Source organism: Scleropages formosus, chromosome 3, assembly GCF_900964775.1.
Source record: "Scleropages formosus chromosome 3, fSclFor1.1, whole genome shotgun sequence".
Taxonomy (NCBI): Eukaryota; Metazoa; Chordata; class Actinopteri; order Osteoglossiformes; family Osteoglossidae; genus Scleropages; species Scleropages formosus.
This window is the reverse complement of record NC_041808.1, coordinates 24,442,706-24,463,801: the sequence shown is the minus strand read 5'-3', so window position 1 is coordinate 24,463,801 and position 21,096 is coordinate 24,442,706. Positions and strand designations below refer to the sequence as shown.

The 21,096-nt window shown below is 39.4% G+C and overlaps 1 protein-coding gene across 1 annotated transcript in view; it reads right to left on the bottom strand.

Moving 5' to 3' along the window:
• LOC108936648 (type II inositol 3,4-bisphosphate 4-phosphatase-like) overlaps positions 1-21,096 on the bottom strand; it is a 97,495-nt gene that overhangs the window by 41,823 nt on the left and 34,576 nt on the right. The window contains exons 6-8 of the mRNA XM_029249992.1: positions 11,086-11,197; positions 8,165-8,234; positions 4,288-4,435 (exon numbers count right to left, since the gene is read on the bottom strand). Coding sequence (XP_029105825.1) covers positions 4,288-4,435; positions 8,165-8,234; positions 11,086-11,197 — 330 coding nt within the window. The remainder of the gene's footprint in view (positions 1-4,287; positions 4,436-8,164; positions 8,235-11,085; positions 11,198-21,096) is intronic.

Below are 21,096 nucleotides of genomic sequence, written 5' to 3'. Positions count from 1 at the left end.
CTTCAAGAACACTCTTCCAGAAGAATTAAAATATTTTACATACTCAGAGACTTCATCAGATGCTGATTATTTGGTCCTCTCATTCGTTTCAACATCGTTCTCCATTTGGCCACCTGTCCTGCAGGTTCTTGTACCATTAAGATTTTTACCACTCTTCTCTCCTGTACTCATCAAGGGCTCCTTATGTGTAGGATTTTGTAGTACACTTAAAACTTCTGGTTTGGCCATGAGAAATTACTTTACGGTATTTGAAGGCTCTTACAAGTGAGGAAATATGCCTGAACAGTTTCCTCTCTAATTTTCTATTTTTTTAATGTACTTCGCCTTTAGGCAGTTGATAAACTTTAAAACTGTAGATGGAATTTTTAAAATATGCAATAATATTAAATGAAAGCAATTACAATCTCTGTTTATAGTATCCAAATTTAAACTAAAACATTACAAAATCTATGATTGTGCCACGCCCACACCTCCGAGCCGACACGGAACACCTGGGACGCAACGCAGACTGGGGCATAAAAGGCTGCATCAGACCAGCAGCTGATGCGGAACCTTGTTCAGCCTTCTCGTTTGCGACCTCCTAGCCAATTCCTGTTCCCGAACGCCTTCCCCGAACCCGTCCCTTGTTCCCACGATCCTGTGCCTCTTTATGATCATTGACCTCTTGCCTGTGTACCGACCTCGCCTTTTGGATTCTCCGTTACGACGTTCGCACCTCGAAGACCATTCGCCTGTTCCCTGACCTCCTCTTTTGGATTTCCCCAAAGACACCACGTATACCGCTCTGCACTTGGGTCCGCCGCTTCCTTCCAGACCCAGACATGACGTATTGTAAAACCATGCAGATGGTATACTTGAATCAATCTATCAATTTGGATTTGTAATAAAAAAAAAAATTGGTGGGAGGGTATTGGGATTTGTCTATCCTGTGTTTCATGCACCTACTCAAACGATGAACCTCGGTGCAGCAAGTGGTAGGTAATGAACTAGGTTTGCTTGAGACTTTCATGTCTGCAGCTATGTCTCCTTCTCTTAAATGTAATGCATAAATTGTACTTTTGCTGAGATGCATGTTGCTTTGGACAAAAGCATCTGCTAAATGAACAAATGTAATATAAATGTAAATGTAAATTTGAAATCTGTGCAATGCCATCATCCTACACATATGCACAATCCTTCTAACATGCATTTCACACAGAATGAAAAACACAAGAAGACTGCAAGCAAAATAACTACTTACAGTCCAGCAGTGTACAAAATTCTACAACACTTCCTACAGAGCTCCCAAAGTGCCCAAATAACTTGGACAACACTAAAACTCAGTCCGGGTGTGAAATTAGCTCCTTTTTATACTTAGGCTCCCATGAGCTAAAGCACAGTGACACAAGGTTGCAGGCTGTGAGGCTTTGTTCAGTTTAAAAAGAAACTGACTAATATCTACTTAAAAGTTACTCTTAAGACATATATGCACACATCAACAAAGCTTACAACTGACATTATATCAATGCAGATTTTTTGTTACATAACACGAAATTGAAAAATATATAAAAAATAATACATAATGCTAAAATAGGACTGTTTTACATCGTGAAAGATTTTCATTTGTTAAATAATTTTTAAATGGTAAAGCCCTAATATGTTTTCCTGCCAAAATATCACGTGTATTCATCGTAATAGTTCAACAGCAGAGACAGAAAAGTTTTAATCAGGGTTAGCTCCTTTAAACTTAAATTGACACATATACAATACACACGTATATACATATACTCACACTCACATACAACAACCCTGTTCAAGACATACAAGGATTTGTCAATAAAATTCAAAATCAGGGCTATTTCAAACTCCTCACTCATGGGTCTATTTTTCTGTCCGCTCAGCAAGGTTATGTTTCCCGGAAAATTGATAAAAGAAGTTAGGAAATGGGAGCAAACAGTCAAAGAATGTCAATATACCATTTAAACTCAATCTCAGCTTAACCGCTTGAATGAATGCAGCTCTTTGAATTCATATGTAGTTCCAGAGATTGAAATCTAACAAAGCTTCAAAGCATTTTTCTGCTCTATTTGCTTGCAAGATAGAGATATGTAACTCAATATATGCTGACAAACATTATTATATAATGTTTGTCATACAGTATGTATATAATATAATGTTATATAATGTTCCATGTTAAGGCTGTATTTTTTTAATTCTATCCAAAAAATGGTGTCCCCAGTTAATCACAGCAAAATCCTTAAAAACTGAATGATGTTCAAGCCAGTATAAGGAATATCAAATAAATTCCAAAGTCTCATAAAGATTACATGGATGCCATATAGAATGATTTGCACTATATTTTCAGTATAGGTCATTTGACAACCAGATCGGAATTTGGCTCATTTTGTGGTGTGGTTTGCATGTTCAAAAAAGTCACATCAAAATTATTGAACTGGCATCTACAATTTCCCAGTTTATAAAACAGTAGAGTACGGAAATATGACAAACTTTTTCAGATTTTCAAAGAAAATGGTTATATTATATGTCTGAAATGTATGAGATGTGGACTGTTTAAACTGGATCTTCGAAAATGTGTACAGATCCTTCATGTAAGATATTACGGTCAAATGAATACAGTATATGCAAGGGAGACAGGCAGTGAAACAATACAATTATTGTCAGGAAGTGGGTTTGTAAAAAATATGTTTGATGTTTAAACTATGTGCTCACCCAGTTGCATTAAAGGATAAAAGAGTAGAGACGTATCACTAGGTAAAAAAATGGAACATTATGAGCTAAGTTCCTTTTGACAAAAGCATTTGCTAAAAAACTGAATAATACATTCTATCAAAGAAAAAAGGAGGAGAAAATATTCTCAGCTGGAAATCCTTCCACTTTGACAAAACACTGAATTAATGACAGAGTCCTAGTTAAAATATTAACCCAGAGTGCACATCCAAAGACCTTATAAACATGTTAAGCGTTCCAGTATGCCTATCAACATCAAAGGGATGGAATAGCCAAAGAATATTAATCTGAAGCTCACCGAGGATTCATCAACACTCTGTCACAGTCTTTTGGGTACACCAAGTCATTACCGTGTCAAAGCGGCTCAGCGCTGCTGGACCTGGCTTTCTCCTACTCAAACTCAAGGAATTTCCCAAGGACAGCTGCCTGAGATTAAATACCTGCAAGCATGTCAGATGCTATGCAACAAATGAGTCGGTCAATACACACTTTCAACGTGATCGAAACTGCATGTAGATATGCAAGAAACCTGGGCTGTTGAAGTGGGGAAGACTCAGAGCTCTCACACTCACAGTTCCAAGTCTTGCTTAGGGTGGGCCTCATATAATTAGTCTAGTCAAGCTCAGGCCAGAGTGTATGACTATAATAGCAATAGGACAATAAAAACCTTAATCCAGCACTTTTCTCTAAAGTTATCCATTTGTACAGCTGAGTAATTTTTACTGTATCAGATTAGGGTAAGCTCCTTGATCAAGGACACTACAGCAGGAGCTGGGTAAATCAAAGAAGCTTTGAGGTAAAGACAAATACTGCGGTCAAACGGATCAATATGCTGCATTTAATGTGCAACAGCATACCAAAGTCTATTAATTGCGAGAGCCTAATAGAAAAGGAAGCACCATAATAAAAATAGCATGCAAAATATTCCTTGAAATCATGGTTATGAATACTGAAACATAATTCCAACACTAATGAAAATTACTGCTGGGATTATGTTTCAGTATTCTGGGGAATCTATAAACAGAAAAAAACAAGACCCACGGCCTTTTCTATAGGCTGCAGCGTTGAAGCAGATGACTGCTCAAGACGCAGCAGACGGCAGGAAGCAGTCAGCCTCGGGGACCAATCCACCTGTGGGAAAGGCCACAACCGACATGGAAGAAACATGTCACGCAACTCCAGTGAACACCTACGGACATGGAAGCGTTCTTCCACGCACTGACCTTGTAAAAATATACAATACGTGCCAGTGGTAGCTTCTTGGCATTACTCTCATTTCAGCCATCAAACAGTTTTTCACGGATCGGCACGTACTCAGCGACCATAGCTGTTTATCCTGTCCGCAAACCTGCAGGTACAACCCTTATGGGCTCAGGCTTCTTTTAAAGATGTGACAAGTAAATTTCACTCCAGGTTCGACAGTGGGAATAACAGTAAGAATGACCAGCAGACGAGTGCCTTTGAAATGTTAACAAGATCTGAATAATTTCCACTTCTCTAAATGTGTATCCTATATATTAATGGAAGACAGGTCTCACATAGCATGCAAAGGACCTCTACCTTCTCATGTCTTCTTGTATGTAAAGCGTAATGAGCTGTTTGGGGATGAGAAAGGACAGGGTGCACTCTGCCATCTGCTCTCGCACCAGCATCCACCTGTTATCGACAGTCTGGAACCTGTACACCTTACAGATTGGATTCCTGAATACTGCAAAACAGAAAAAAAAAAACACATTCAGTGAGGAGCACTGGAGAAGATATTTTGAGCAAAATCATCATACTGACAGTATCAACATTATTTTGAAATAAATATGCTAAATGATGTAACCATTACTACAATGCCCAAGTGTGACAAAAATGTTAGTGTGCTTAAATGACTGAAGCGTTTCTCTTCTTGATGTATATTGTATGCTATAAAATAGCATATATTCCTGCATAAGTCTAACATTCATCAAAGTTTCTCAACCATTGCTTTCACAAGTAAATATTTCAAATACTTCTGTGCAATTTTTTTGTGCATGAAAACCCAGTAATGCAGTAGATTCTTGCATTAGTCATCTGCACTGTCATTAGCATAGCACTTCTTGCCTGGGACTGGCTAGTTTAGAGTCTTAACAGAACACTTTGAGCTTCAGCATATTATCATTCTGAAACTCCCAAAGAATATCGCTGTGACGAAACTGAAAGCAGTACAGTTTACTGCAACCTGTATGCAGTGTGTGTGTGAGTGTGTGTGTGCACACTCTTATTTGCAACAAAAGCAGCAGGAATTCTAATAACAGCAAAAAAAAAATGCAATTGGATTCCAGACGGTGAATCCCATTGGAACCCAGCCACCCTCCTGCTGCCCCCGAGCATTCAAACGGTCACATACACACCATGCAAGATACCCCAAACGACCTGGATTTTAAATATTGCATGGAATTTATAACGGAAGACACTGTATTGTAATTAGTCAACGTTTCTTATATGTTCTCTTTTTCTTGTCATAATTTATGTGCAATAAGAGATAGTAGATGTGGCAGGACTTTGTAAGATGTGTTTCAAGTACTATCTCAGAACTTGGGGGTGCTGTGAAAATATTCATGGAGGTATATTATGTATTAATGTGCACTGTAGTTTGAATTTGCAAAAAAGTGACATAAAGCACACTATTTTTATGCATTTTTCACAAAAATAAACATGGTGCTATATCATCAGATAGCAGATAAAGCCTGGTTTATTTTATTTAGACTAATGTACATCCATACAGGACTTGTTTTAACAGAGCATTAATAACAATGCAGTGAAATATTTCGTTTGTTTATGCTAACACATTATGTAAAAAAATAAACACTACTAAAATAAACAGATGTGCAGTTGAAGGTCATGGCAATTTTTCCCTTACTTTTTTTGATAGAGAAAATTTGCGTGACGAATCAAAGAGAAGTATCCAGGGCCCTGTCCAATGCCAATATGAAGAGGCAGCTGAATACAGAATTTACAGTGGTATTTTGAATTTCATTCAAAGTTACGGACGTGTGTTACATTTTTAAAGCACAAACAGGCATATTATATAAAAATGGACAGGGGGCTTGTATGCATAATGGGTAAAGGGGAGCACACATCACTCACGTTTCACTGTGTTTAAGGTTGTTGACAAGCATTGAGCATATATTCTACTTTTGCATGCTGACCACATGAAGTGATAGGTCCTAACTCCCACCAAAGATCAAGGTACCACCCCTTTCACCCTCATTGTGGGTTGTTCTTCCCTGTCAGCTAAATTTGAACCAAACTTCATTTATTTATTTAGCCTGAATCTTTTCTCCAAAAGCAACTTACAGTGATTTACCACTTATATTGGGTAATTTTTACTGTATCGAGTCACAGTAAGTACTTTGATCAAGGGTACAGCAGGGGGTGCGATTCAAACCCGAGGCCTTTGAGTGGGAGGAAGCAGCTCTAACCACAACACCACCAGCTGCCCCTGTGGCTGTTGGGGTACTACTGTGAAGCTCTATCTCTTAAATGTGGGATCCAAGGGATGTGGAGCCACAACAGACCAGCTCATGGGCGGCAGGAAAACCCAGCAACCAGTAGAAAGCATTTTTGCTACAGAGATAAAAGAATCATTTACTGCTGTCAGTTCACATTGTTTGCTTGTATTTGTCTGAGTGTCTGTGACATTTTTTGCAGTTGTTTCCAAGGCTGAGAGAAGCTCCTGAATGAGTTTGAGCCTTTATGTCTCAGCTGACCAAAATCTCTGCTTAATAACACAAATACGTTAAAAACAAAATCCATTAGAAACAGCAGTGGCCACGAGTTGGTGCCATTCGAATAATCCTGACACTGCAGTGGTACTTGTCCATTATAAGCGTACAACTCAAAGACAAAACTCCTTCGCAGCCAATTTTATTGTGACAATCTGAAAATCAGATTTTCATATCTTTTCGAAATCAAGCAATTCAACAGACTGGCAAGTTCTTAAGGCAATCAGTAAAACTGCGTGTACTCTGCTTAATTTGCATGTTCAAAATGAACTCTCAGGGCTGGTTTAATTCCGGGTGTTTGCTATTGTATTCCTGTGTTTCTCATGCTCGAGTCTGAGCGGGGCTGCAACTGCATATGAAAGATGGGAAACACATCAAGAGCAAAAGATGCGAGGACACGGTTTCCCAGGTGGCCACTTCCATGTGCTTAAACACCTTCATTAATGGCTCAAATGGGAGTTTTTGCACGTGTTACACACCCAGCTGAGCTTTTATAACCACTTCAGAGGGACACCGAGGATCCTAGCCTCTCACTGTCTCGGTGGCAGGGAAGTGGCAAACCGACCTCGAACCCCATCACACCATTACACTCACAGCCAATCACATTCACCAGTCTCCCGTCAGTGGTCATCAAACCAGCCTCTAAAGCTTCACGGCTCCAGGTTGTACCATCTGAGGCTATATTTCACAGTTGTTTGCTCCAAGGACCCATTTTCAGTTTATCCCCAAAATAACTTCATAGAGGATTAATGTTTTGATTAAAAAAATACTAACTATTTGCATTCATGCCGGCAGTGATCCAAATCCTGTCCTGGAAGCATACAGTGTGAGGTAGGGTACACCCTGGACAGGGCACCAGTCAATCACACACACATTCGCTCACTCGCTCACTCACTCACTCACTCACTCACTCACTCACTCACTCACTCACTCACACACATTACAAGACAATTCAGAGTCACAAATTTAACTGAAGCACATGTCATTTGGACTATGGGAGGAAATCCAGGTGAACACAGGAAGAACACGTAAAGTTTACACAAACAGCTGTCATAGTAAGCAAGTTATATAATACAGCTATAACGTAACAAATAATACAAAAAACTAAACAGAAAAATCATAATTGACAGAAGACAGAGAAACAGAATAATGGTCATTTTAAACATTGGCTTAGTTTAAATAATACTCTACTTCAGCAAATCAAAGTCTTGGCTGATGGGGCAAAATTCTTCTACCCTGACGTTATATGAAACGTTGTACTTTGACTATAATTCAACATACGCAATAGAAACTTTCTTGCCTCAAAGATTTCTGCACCTTTAAAATGGTATAATTTAACATGGCTATTCATTTAGTCAGCAAATACTGCAAAGTAGACAAAAGATAGCTTATTCAAGGACAACTGTATTCAGTGCAAGATTTCAATTAAAAGTGACTTTATTATGCATCAATGAGCTGCATGCCAGAATCACCGGTGTCCAGCTGAACTACTGTATTAATCTACATCCCCAAGAAAAATGAAGAACCACGTTACTAGATAAAAGGTGCTCCATTAAAAATGTTCATATGGCTCTTCTCTTAGAGGATTTCATTGTACATATAGCTTTGGCTCTATTCGGATTTGCGATACTCTAGCACAGAACAGTGATCAGCAGGAGTCAATACCGACGCAGACAAGAACTCACCGGCATTCATCAAAGGATTAGTCTTTTTGCCACATGTGCTTCCCGGCAGTGACTCACACAGAAGAGTACACTGTGTGAAGACAAAAAGAAAGAGCAGGTTTATTTTCGAAGCCTCCGCATTTCATTAGAATATCAAACTTGAAGGACAATTCAGTGCACTGTCTTATGCCACCAAAGAACAAAGCACCACTCGTGATATCAAACAACAAGCAGTACATCAGAATTAATAATGCTACATGGCAAACCCTGCAGTAAGACCATAATTTAGTGATAGCAGAGAGTGTCCAAAAACACAAAGAATTTTGAAATTCTGTTTAGTGTTATGTGATGCTAAACTGAGCATCACGTCTGAATATTCCTTATTTTATTCCAGTAAAGCTTTTTTGACAGCCAGTCTCACATTAGGTTTCATAAGAAACAAGAAATCTGCCTCTCTCATAATAACTACAGCATAAACAATGTTTAAAGAATGCTATTTTACAGAAAATTTTAAAGGACTTTTTTTATTAATTGACCACATGGTTGGAGCTGGTCCTTTGCTCATGCTTGGTGGAACTGCTTCAATCTCAGCTATTTAAAAAAAAAGATGACCCAATTTCATTTAATGTGAAATGGAATTAAACATAGGTTTGAAAGAAAAAACTGTCTCATTCACTTAAAATAGAAACTACAAAGGCCCAAGACATCCACACATTTAAATATGCATATGAACCTTTTCTTTCAGAGCCGTGAGGTATTTCAACCAATTTCCTTTATTCATTTTGAATGCCTTGATCAGGAGGATAAAAGTTGCACAGAAAAAACTTTTCTTCCTGCACCAGTGCATTCTTTTTTTGCTTCATGTACTTTGACCCATCATGTGAAACATGTACAGCAGCAGTGAAAGGTCCATCTGGGCAACCTGGGCAACACCTGCAAGGGAGGAAATGGACTGTAGAGTGACAGCAAAGCAATGCACAAGTGTCCTACATCTGTGGGAACTGGGAAGACATGGAACCTCATTTTCAAACTTGTTAACCCAATAACTTATGGACAAAGGCTTTTTTTCTAGTAGGTGGACTCACCCTTTGCACTGATTATTATAAGTTTGGTGCTGGTGATGGACAGCACGACTACATTTACATTACATTTACATTTATTCATTTAGCAGACGCTTTTGTCCAAAGCAACGTACATCTTAGCAAAAGTACAATTTATGCATTACATTAAGAGAAGTAGACATAACTGCAGACATGAAAGTCTCAAGCAAACCTAGTCTTTCCCTACCACTTGCTGCACCGAGGTTCATCATTCGAGTAAGTGCATAAGACACAGGATAGATAAAATGTGCAGCACATGAATAACCATCTCATGCGAAGTGGTACCATGTGCTGTCTGTTTCAGAACTTCCATCAGACATCAAGATGAGACATGGGACAAGACATGGGTGTCATCAGTGTAGCAACAACAGATTCCTGCGTAAACCATCCAATCCATACCGAGAGGTGTGGTTTGGACATCGCTGGCCACTGAGGGGCTGCAGTACCTTTCACAAAGCAGGAGTTCCAGTGTCAAATGTAATACTGTGCATAATTTTCACAGCATTGTCCAGCTCTGTGCCCAACTTGTTCTTCACAGATCCCCTACATCTGACTAGAGGCACCAAAGGCAAGTAAGAGCAGATTCTAGCAGGATAGCTGTCTGTCCCTGTCACAGGTCATTATGCACAGGGAATGAGCCACCAACAGGAGAAGTGATGCATCATGAATCGCTAGAACCGAGCAACGAGCAGGTGCAGACACACCTGTAGGAGACGCAATCGGGGTGCCATCAGAACTGCTTGCACTTCACCCTCGGTTACAGCTGTTGTTAAGTTTTGCTGAGTCCATTGCAAGTCTTGGCAATTACATTCCCTCCAGAAAGTCCTCTATTTATGCCCTTACTGTTGAAAGGGGCATGTATTTTGTCACTGTGGTTGAGTCCATCCTTGTGGTCACTGCTTGTACTTTTCCTACAACTCCTCTGTCCTCCTTTACCTTTCTTTGCCACCAACTTTTCCCAGCATTACTTTTTTCTTATGAGAATCCACTCTTTGGATGACATGCTTTCTTAGAATCTTCAAGGGTCTGTTCCAGCACCATAGTTCAAGAGTCCATTCTTCTTCTGTCCCATTTTTGTGTCACTTTTAACATCCATATTGTTACTGAAAAACTCACTGACTGAACAATTCGAATGTTCATGCTTGTACATAAATTAGCAAATCTGGTGATCTTTTCCAGATCTTTTATTACAGCTTTGCCAAATGCTAGTCCTAGGGCATCTCTTGACTTACTCACAGTTGATTATTGATCACACTCTCACTGCAGCATTATCTAAGTACACATCAATATTTTTGTATAGAGTTCATAAAGATCAAATGGATGTTGCATAGGACACTGTCTGACACTGGAGGATGTACTGTTTTGAGAAAATGGGATTACTATAAAGCAAGGTTGATATGTTCATCTTCTTGCTGATACCATGCTGAATGCTGCCCCTTTTGCGCACCTAGACATACTCTATCTGTCACAAGAGATTAGCGCAAAGCTAGACAGACACTGAGTATTAGAAGCACTTCTCTGTATGTGCACTCACAGGGAATGAGCTGTATTACTGTAGACAAAACATTTTAAGACCTTACCATGGATATAAATTTGCCAGCATAGAAGCATGTGGGCACACTGGCACAAATTAACATATGCATATACGTCCGCAGAGCAGTACATATGTACCATGTTCCTGGACACGGGAAGAGTGCAAATGCCGGAGCATGAACACATGAATCATGTGCTCTGAGACTGGAACTGACAGATATATTATCCGCAGGCAAAGCAGGCCTGCTCCTGCTCCTGTCCATTGCTCATCAGTGATTCTGACATTACAGCAGTTGATGTACTCATTACCTTCTGCCCGTGTACATCTGCTGCGATCTGGTCCATCTCTCCATCCTCTATCTCTCCCATCTTCAAGCGGCTCACTACTATTGTCCCAGTGGTGCTGGTACCATCTGAGGTTCTGGAGAAAGGAGAGACTGATTAAAGTATGTGGACAATGGAGTATGACTGATAACTGGGAACTGACATGCCAGCAGTGAAAGGAGTTCAAACCTCTCTCATTAATATTAATTTTTTATTTTTCAATTATGAACACAGATTGAACTGCAATGAAAAATCTTGTGGCCCCTGTGCCATGCTCTTTGAAAAATGAAGAAGAGGTAGACCTCAGTGTGCAGTTAACATCTTTCGTAATTGGGATTGGTCGTCACTTGTCTTTCTTTTTCCACTTGAACTACAATAATTAGTCAAAAAATGGGGTCAATAAGGAACAAAAACACAGATTATTCCCAGCTGGGAAAAGTTGAGGCTTCATTACAGATAACATAACTAAGCATACATACACCCTTGGGCAGGATGAGGAGAAGAAAGGCACTGATTTGATTACAGCCAACTGGTACACAGTCTTGACCACTCAAAGCAGATCAATAGGATCTTCACCTATCTCACCACTGTCTCTAAAAGTCTAATCATTTGGGATTAAGTATAAAGAAGAACCCACCCTGGAGAGGACCCGAGACCAAATTCACAGATGCAAAAACACATTTACATTTATTCATTTGGCTGACATTTAGAAAAAAATGTAGCAGACTACACTGATTTACCCAATTATACAGCTGGGTAATATTTACAGCTGGAGTTGGGATTCAAGCCTGGGTCATTTCAGTATGAGATCACAGCACTAACCACTATGCTACATGCTCTAACATCACCCGTTCACAAGAAGAGTATGTCCTTGGAAACTACAAGAAAACCAGAGTACCCTGAAGAAATCCAGGTGAACACTAGGAGAACATCACACAGCCTCAGGGACTGATGTCACTGTGGAGACACTTTCCTGCCTACAAACACATAAAACCACCTTGCAAGACCCTCCACCACCATCATTCAGTGATCACAGCCCTACAGGAAGATACAGCTTGGTTTGCACTTTCCATCTTCAAAAAAGCTGGACATAGAGGAACAAAGGGCAACACCGCCAGTCACGTCCTCTTCTCTTTAAGACATTCCACAAAATTAGCAATGTCTGGGGCAGGTTAACACTCTGCAAATGATTGAGGCAGCAGACTTGGCATTTCAGATAATGGGATAAAGTTTGTTGTGCAGTGATTGACCTCAAATTAACTTTGAAGTCTGGCAAACGAGGAGAAGGATGTTGCCTCTCTACAGCTGGAACTACAGCTGCTGCAGCTGGAACGAATGCATTGCGAAGCAGAGCCTTGGAGCACATTCTCTATCTCGGAACGTCTCTGGGCCTTTTGATGATAGCAAGCAGAGGGCTTTCTTAGAAGTGCATTCTCCAGAATCCATCCTACACTTTTCCTGTGACATTTCAAAAGCATAACATATATTTCAGATATGCGATACATGAATTGGATACAGATGATGATAAAAAGGACTTTTCCTACGTGCATAGAATAAAACTTAACAGAATTTTCTTCAATAAAGAATCAGACGCTTCCAGAAATATCAGTGACAACAAATCTGGTCATACACAAGGAGGGGCAAACATTAAAAAAGTTAGATGAATGCTGCAGGCAAGCATCCAAACGTATCCTGTGGTGCACAAAGGAACCTCTGATCATAACTTGTCCTCGTTTAAATAATCCCAGCCTGAATGGAATATCATTACTGCTGCATTTCTTATGTAACTTTTATCCAAAGCAACTCACGATTTCACCTGTTTACACAGCTGCACACTTTGCCGGCAGTGGATAGCATATTGGATACAGCTCCCACGTTGCAATCAGAAAGTCCTGGGTTTGAATCCCCACTCCTAGTGTCATACCCTTGAGCAGACAACTTGTCCTGAAATGCTTCAGTTAAAATTACCCTACTGTATAAAAGAGTAAATCCTTGTAAGATGTTTTGGAGATAAGCGTCAGGTTAAATGAATAAGTAATCATACTGGCAGTATTCAGGTTAACCAGTTTCTCAAGGGTACAACAGCAGGGTTCCTTCTGAGGCTCAAACCAGCAAAGCCCAAGACCCATGTTTTAATCAATAATCTACCTGCAATGCTTTACTTTGGTGATTCAGGCTGGTCGAAAATCCTTGGTCATTCTGTTGTTTGTTTCTGAAAAAAGTTGGCATTTTATAGCAATTTGAAGAGGTTAAGTGCTTCCATCATTCAGAATTTTCCCCAGTAATTACCATCACATTCTCTGTCTTCCTACATCTGAAAATCTGTCAAAGTTCCTGAGTTACGTTATTAAAGGGCAACATAAATCAAGATGTCAAATGCTTAATACTGTACATCTCAGGCTACATTTTCTCACAATTTTCTCATAATCATTTTCTCATAAACTCAGTTTGTCATATAATTGCAGACCTTAGCTCAAGCATCTTCTGTTCTTACATCCATAATTCATACTGCTCAAATAAACTGTCTGGCTCCTTCCTTTTTGTGTCTAAATATGATTGTGCTCAGTCTATTGTTTATTACTATAGTAAACCAGCCCTTGTCTACTGAAGCTATTTTTCACTCTCTTCAGTCTCATAACTCTTCTGTTTCTAAATTGCCATGTCTCTTCTTGCTTTGCCACAAATAACAGCCTCACAACAAAACAAGTTCTGGGCCTTTTGTGATCTTTTGTTGTTGAACACAAAAAGAGCCTTTCAATCTGCATTTCAGCATTCCTTCAGTTCTGTATTTTTTAAACTCCAAACATAAGTACTCTAAATGCTTAAGGTAATAATTAAATAACAATTGCCTAACTTGTGCTTATTCTGCAGCATGTCAGACTCCTGGGTTATCAATTCTGGAATTCAGTTATTCTTTCAAAACATACAAAATAAATAGAAAAGAACACATAATTTTGTGATTTTTTTTTTTTTCCTGTTTCCTTTATTGTAACAATCCACTTTCACTTTCAGAACTGGTGTTTGAAAAATGTTAATTGTTTGATACTAGAAAAGACATTACTGGTTTATTTAAAATGCATGCATTATTTAACATTTTATATAATATTAACCTGACTAATCACCTAATTAGCAATCCCATGCATGATCTACATTTCCAGACAATAGCATACCAATAATTGTGTTTTATCATTTTTTCCCCTCATGCTCTAGCAGCATTTGTTAATTCATTTCAGCAGGGATTTTGCTCTTCAGTATCTGACTGCACCCACAGACAGTCAAAGCTGTCTCTCTAGTCTACTTGATTCTTTTAAACACGAGACCTAGCAGATATGAACTTGTAGCCAGGTTTGCCACAGTAGAGGGGAATCAAGCTGTAATTAACCATTTGGTACCACACCTTACATTTAAAGATATCTATTTACCAGGCACTTTTCTCCAGATGACTTATAATGTAAAGCAACTTACACTGATTTACCCACTTATACAGCTGGGTAATTTTTACTGTATCAGTTCAGGGTAGGTACCTTAATCAAGGGTACTACAGCAGCAATAGTGATCCAAACATGGGTCCTCCAAGTAGAATGCAGTAACAATAACCACTATGCCCTCTTCTGATTCCATGACAGTTTCCTTTCCTTTTGGAAACTGGAGATATTGCATGATGTCCTGTTAGACAGGGAGATAAAACACATGCCAAATGTCCATAATAAAACTTAAAATGGACTGGGCTGGTTACTGCCATTTATCCTTTTTATTTCCTTTTTTCTCCAAGTCCATTTGCAGAATTTACCTTATCAACATAGGCTATTTTTGGGGACACCTGAGCTTTGACTTTAATGTCACACCACTCCTAATACTTTGATACTCTGGGAATATGATGTGATTCAAGCTCACTGGAGCAATTTTCATCCAGCTCTTCAAAAGATCTTTGAATTCAAAAGTTTGATACGTCCCCTGCGATCCACATTAGAAGTTCTCTTAATAAAAATATGTGCTTGACTTAAATGTCTACCCTTCCTCCAGAAAAGTTAATAACTGGTAGTAGGATATCTGGAAAGAACTCTGGAAGATTAGGTTGCCTCTTTGAGATAGTGTTATATGACTACCCCCATTGTATCTTGTAGCCCTTTGCCTTTGAGTTGTATTTGGTAACTGTATATACAGTATGACTCTGTGGCTCAGCTCCATTGTGCTCTAAAAAAGTTAAATAAAAGGCTCTTATTCAGTACAGAAAGACCCCCAATGACACAGGCGTGAGATAATGAAATGAAGAGTACAGCAGAGAACAATATAGCAGTACAGCATAGAGGTACAGTCCAGCAGTACCACAAATGTAGCCCCAAAATATACTCAGACACATAAACAGAAAACAACATTTGCATTTGTTCTGTCTGCACTCTGACAGTGTAAAATTAAAGCCCTTCAGCTCTTTAGCCTGATTCCATATTGCAAGTAAACTGTCAGCTGGCATGAAGTCCTCGCAAGGCCCAACGACTGCACTGGGTCTTCAGTTGACATCTGTGGAATAAACAGAGCTGGACAGAACTAAATAAAGCCGAACCTCAAAAAGGGCAGATGAACGTGAGAAAAATCTTTTTAGTTTTAGTGCTGGTCTTTATGTAACTCATAGGGGCCTTTCTCGCTTCCAAAAAAAGACACGTTTTTTTTTTGTCTTCCTTCCTTCATTTTCACTCCCCGATCTTTGGTGTTTCCACATCTGTGTCAGACGCAGCTGACCGCGAAGCCTGCCAGGACACAGATGAAAGCTGACGCGTGTCCCTCCGATTCACAGCCATCTCCTCGGCTTGTCCTCGCAAAGCGAATCACTTTGCTGCAGCGTAGGTAAGCTAAGGGCACACCCAGAGGAGAGAGGCAATCCTCAGACCTGTGTACGCCTCGGTCTGACACATGGGACAAACTGAAATGTAACTGATGCAAGCGTTTCCTCTCGTCTCTCTGTAACTGACTAGCACCTTCTGCCACCAGATACTTTACTTTTATCTATTTTATTTTCTCCAAAGCAACTTATGGTGCTTACATGCATTTACCATTTATCAGTTCAGGGTAAGTTAACCCCTTTCTCATATAACAATGACAAACTGCTTATAAACAGGCCTATTATTGAGTACAGTGGTATTTATTCCCAGTAATGCAGCAATTTTCATTTTATTCACTGCCTGCTCCTACTGTAAATTTCACTCCGGAAACCACACGGACACTATGTCTCATAACAAAATTAACTACTGTACGTGTACTTTCTGCTTTCTATTTCCTGCCAAACTGGCAGTCTCAACCAGTAACAACACTGATTATGGTGAACCTAACATAAATAAAATAGCAAATTCAGTAAACTTTGAGAGAGAAACTGTATAGACATGTAAATATTAATTCAATTTTTTAAACAATATAAACAGCTTTTATAACATTAATACCATTTAACTTTAGTAAATCAACTGTTTCACTTGTGGTGAGAGTCCAAAGGTGACATTGACGATACAAAAATTATTTACTTTCCTGCAAAATTCATTGTACCAGTTTTAATAATTTTAATAATACATGATGAAATTTAACAATTTTTGTGACAAATATACAACTGGTAGCATAGTGGTTAGAGATGCTGCCTTTGGACCCAAAGGTTGGAGGTATGACTTTCACTTTCAGCTGTAGTACCCTTGAGCAAGGTACTTATCCTAAATTGCTCCAGTAAAATTACCCAGCTGTGCAATTAATTGTAAAGCAGCTTAACCTTGTAAATCACTTTGGAGAAAAGCGTCAGTTAAATGAATAAATGTAAAATATTTTGGTGTCATCATCCATGAAAAATTCTTAGAATAGTTCAAAATATATATTTTAGGTGACACATTATGCCTGTCCCCCATAATAAATAATGGTAATCCAACCCTTCTAATAACTCTTGATTAATCTAATAGAGTGATGTCATGGAATGAACTAACCCTGTTAAGTTAAGGACAGATGTACCTTAATCAATGGTACTGCAGAAGGGGATGAGATTCAAGCCCGAGCCTCTTAATTGCAAGATGGCTACTCTAATCACTGCTCGTCATAACTGATGAATTCTGAAGACTTTATCCTTGACCCACAATGTGAAATGTAGCTGCCAGCTGGCACTTGTGAAGAGCCCTTTAACAGAACATATCTCCCCATTACACGCCAATGGATAAAGCAACATGACACATTTAATATTCATAGCAACGCATTCAGACAAAAAACTCCTGCCAAAAATAATAACAAAAACCAACTTTTAAATCTGGTTATGCTACACAGATTTCACAGTGATATTGTTTTACTTGTATACATTGCTGGAACCACGACATTTTGCCAAAGGCAAAGTATCCTACACATACCGTATTCTACATGTCTAACGTAGTCTTCTTTCCATTTTGCATAATGGAGCTCAGTTTTCCATTTTGTATCTTAATATTCTGATGAATTCCTAGCTTGCTGCCAGGATATCCAATATGCAGCCATTAATTTCCATACAGTGCTGGGACAAAAGACTGGGTCTGTGGAATTAGATTGCTTTGGATGCTCCAAAGTGAAGATAACAGAATGAAGAAGAAAGAAGTTACATCTAAAAACATGATCCACACTTGTGGCCTCCATTACTACCCAGAATGCTAATGAACTCCAGGGTTAATACATAGGAATACAACAGAAGAACAGGACAGAGAAAAGAGTTTTTTGTCATTAATTCATTGATGAAAACTCTGAGCAGTGGAAGAGAAAAATCACCAACAGTCTCCTGACAATAATTAAATTGTTACAAAATGGTAATGAAAATGCTGCTAAAATAACATGCAGCTCACCAGTAGCAATATAGCTTGATCACATCATCTAATCATCCAGACATATCATTACTGCACATAATCCATGGCCTTAATCAGGCATTAACACACATCTAATCAAAGGACTTCAGTGAGTTTTTTTTAACTTTACCGAACTTGTAGACATTGTATTTCAGGGTCCTGAATTTAATTATAAATATTATGAAAGGAATTAGAATAAAACTAAATGTGCACATTTGTTAGTGAAATTTAGAGCTAATGAATCTCAGTCAAAGTCAGTCTCACATACGCTCTCTTGTCGGAAGTACCTAGCATTAGGATATTCAGCGAGAAACCACAGAGGTTATTTCACATGTATTTGTAATTTTGGTGTACAGAAATAAACTGAATTATGGAATTTCTCCCCAGGGATCAATAAAATGTTTCTCCAGCTATCTATAAGAAATAGCTTGACACATGACGTAACCTACACTTCCAAGGAAGAAGGAAAAGATGAGGAAGGTTTAAGTGCATTTGGAAAAAAAAGCTTGAGAAAATTTCTAGGTGTTGAAACTCATTCTGTCAGTCTTTCTTATGGTATTGAAATGTGATTTTTAACCAACTGAAAATTCAGTGAATGCAGCAATATTAGGTGTTGCAAACTGTTGGTTACTCTTGGAAAAAAAAGACGTTTCCATGCACACTGATCTCTTTATTATACTGAGTTGTTGAATAATTTTAATTCTGTTGTTTTATTTTCTGGCAAAGGGAAAGGCAGGAGCGTAAAAAAATTTATCAGTTATAATGCCGTATCATATTAGTGACAGAGAAGTAAAGCAAAGTGTATGAGCAGAGAGCTCTCCAATTCTGCAGTGACATTCAGTGAGGTTTTGATCTTGCACCAGAAATGAAGCATAACAAGAAGGGGAATGCTTCTTATCACTCCATTACAATTTACTGATTTGGGAATGCCCATCATGTATTATTAAACATTGCGGAAAAATATGTACAGTGTTTACTCTTCAGTTGGTACACACACACAACCACACTGCGTATTTTTTTAATTGTCGGAACTTCAAAGACATAAGGTTGAGGTGTCTACAGGCACACACAGTAAAGCCTCAAAGCCCCGAACTTCATGTAGGCATCAGAGGAAGGCACAAAGGCGTCAGCACCTTCACATTAAAAGTAAAGCCTTCATCAGCACCGACAGACACTGTGAATTTAAATCACCATCGGGACAAGAGAGATCCCTTCACTAGACACACCTTGAATATGAAATGAGCTGAGCCCCCGGGGAGCCTCTAGGAAACCCTGAGTGGAAACGCAGCAGACCCCCTGTGCATCCCATCTCCCACTTGCCCACTCGTCGTCTGGGGTTCCGAGGTGCTGCAGGTACTGCACGGTGCCACATTACTTCCTATTCTCCATTTGCAGTTCTCTATTTGCAGCCTGGCATGAGGCCCGACAAAAGATAACCTCCATCTTTTCCGTCTGGGAGGGTGCGGGACAGAAGCGGCTCAATGAGCCAAAGTTCAAATGAGACGTGAGACTTGAAAAGCACAAAAAAGGCTTTTATAAGCAGCAAAAGGAAGAGAAGAGATGGCAGGTCTTTCTGCAGCACACATAGAAATTGCTCAGACATGATGCAAGTCTGCGACTAAGTGTGTTTTAGGTTTGTAAAATGAGATAAGGGGCGGCTTCTACCCTCCATTACACAGGTAAAAAAATTGCAGGCAGCAGTTCGATGCCAAAGCTAACACAATCTAGAGCGGCAATAAACACCAAAATTAACAGCTAATTCTCAGCAAACTCGAACCCAAAACAAGGCAAAAGGAATATTAGTTCTTAATTGAGCAACTGTTCTCTGGAAATTGAAATGCAGCAAATGATCCTTGGATGAATACTGTGAAAAGGCTTGAGACATGGACAGCAGAATGTCAAATGGAAAGCTGAAATATTTGTTCATTATTAAGCAATATTATTATTTCTGTTAGTGTAAGATTAGTTAAATTTATTGTTTGAGATAGTCTAGAGAGAGAAACGTGTGGTCTAAATTAAAATATTCAGCCACTCAATGGGGCACCATGACACACAGGACCACCGCCCTGCCCACCTCTGCGATTAATGACATAGCTGATTGACAAGGCCCGGGTGCGGCGATACCATTTAAATGTACCGTTGGAGGACTGGAGGTGTTGCACAGCGGAGCTTGAACTGCTGTGGATGCAGATGCTGCTCAAAGCTTTTGGTTTCTGCTCTGATGTGTTTGTCTCATGGTTTGCTTTCTGACTCTTATTAAAAACCTCTGTAATTCACCCTAACCTCAAGCTTGAGCACTCCCCAAAGCCAACACGGCTGGCATGCCTCAGTTCTTTGGTAGCTCCCCAAAACTTTATATGAGTAGGATGTTCTTCAGTCAATACCTTACTTTATCATACAGCTGACAAGCACCTTCATCAGTGGAAAGAACATTCCTGGTAGCATAGCAACATTTTTTCCCTGTTTGTCTCTGTCTGTTAGTTGCACTACGGTACTCTGCACACAGTGAAAGTCTGAGGACTTTTGTTCAATTAGCTGCTTAATGAAAATACAAAACATGCACCTCTAAATGCCAGTAAAGTCCTCCTCCCTCCCCTCTCTGCAAATATAGTCCCTAAGTTCTACAATTTATGGGATAAATGCAGACAATTCCATATATGCAATCATCAGTGCGCACATCTCTCCTTAAATCAGTGTGAAGAGTGAACACTATATCTCAGTTTAGGCAGTTAATGCATAACATAGAGGTAGTACAGCATTACCATATTTACATTTATTTATTCATCTGACAGGGGTGCGGTGGCGCAGTGGCGCAGTGGGTTGGACCGCAGTCCTGCTCTCCGGTGGGTCTGGGGTTCAAGTCCCGCTTGGGGTGCCTTGCGGCGGACTGGCGTCCCGTCCTGGGTGTGTCCCCTTCCCCCTCCAGCCTTACGCCCTGTGTTGCCGGGTAGGCTCCGGTTCCCCGTGACCCCGTAAGGGACAAGCGGTTCTGAAGATGTGTGTGTGTGTGTGTATTCATCTGACACTTTTCTCCAAAGCAATTTACAGTGTTAAGCTACTTACACTGATTCAAAAATTTACACATCTGTGTAATTTTTCTGGTACAAATTCAAGATAAGCACCTTCATCAAAAGTACTACTGCAGCAACAGCAGCAGGGACTTGAACCT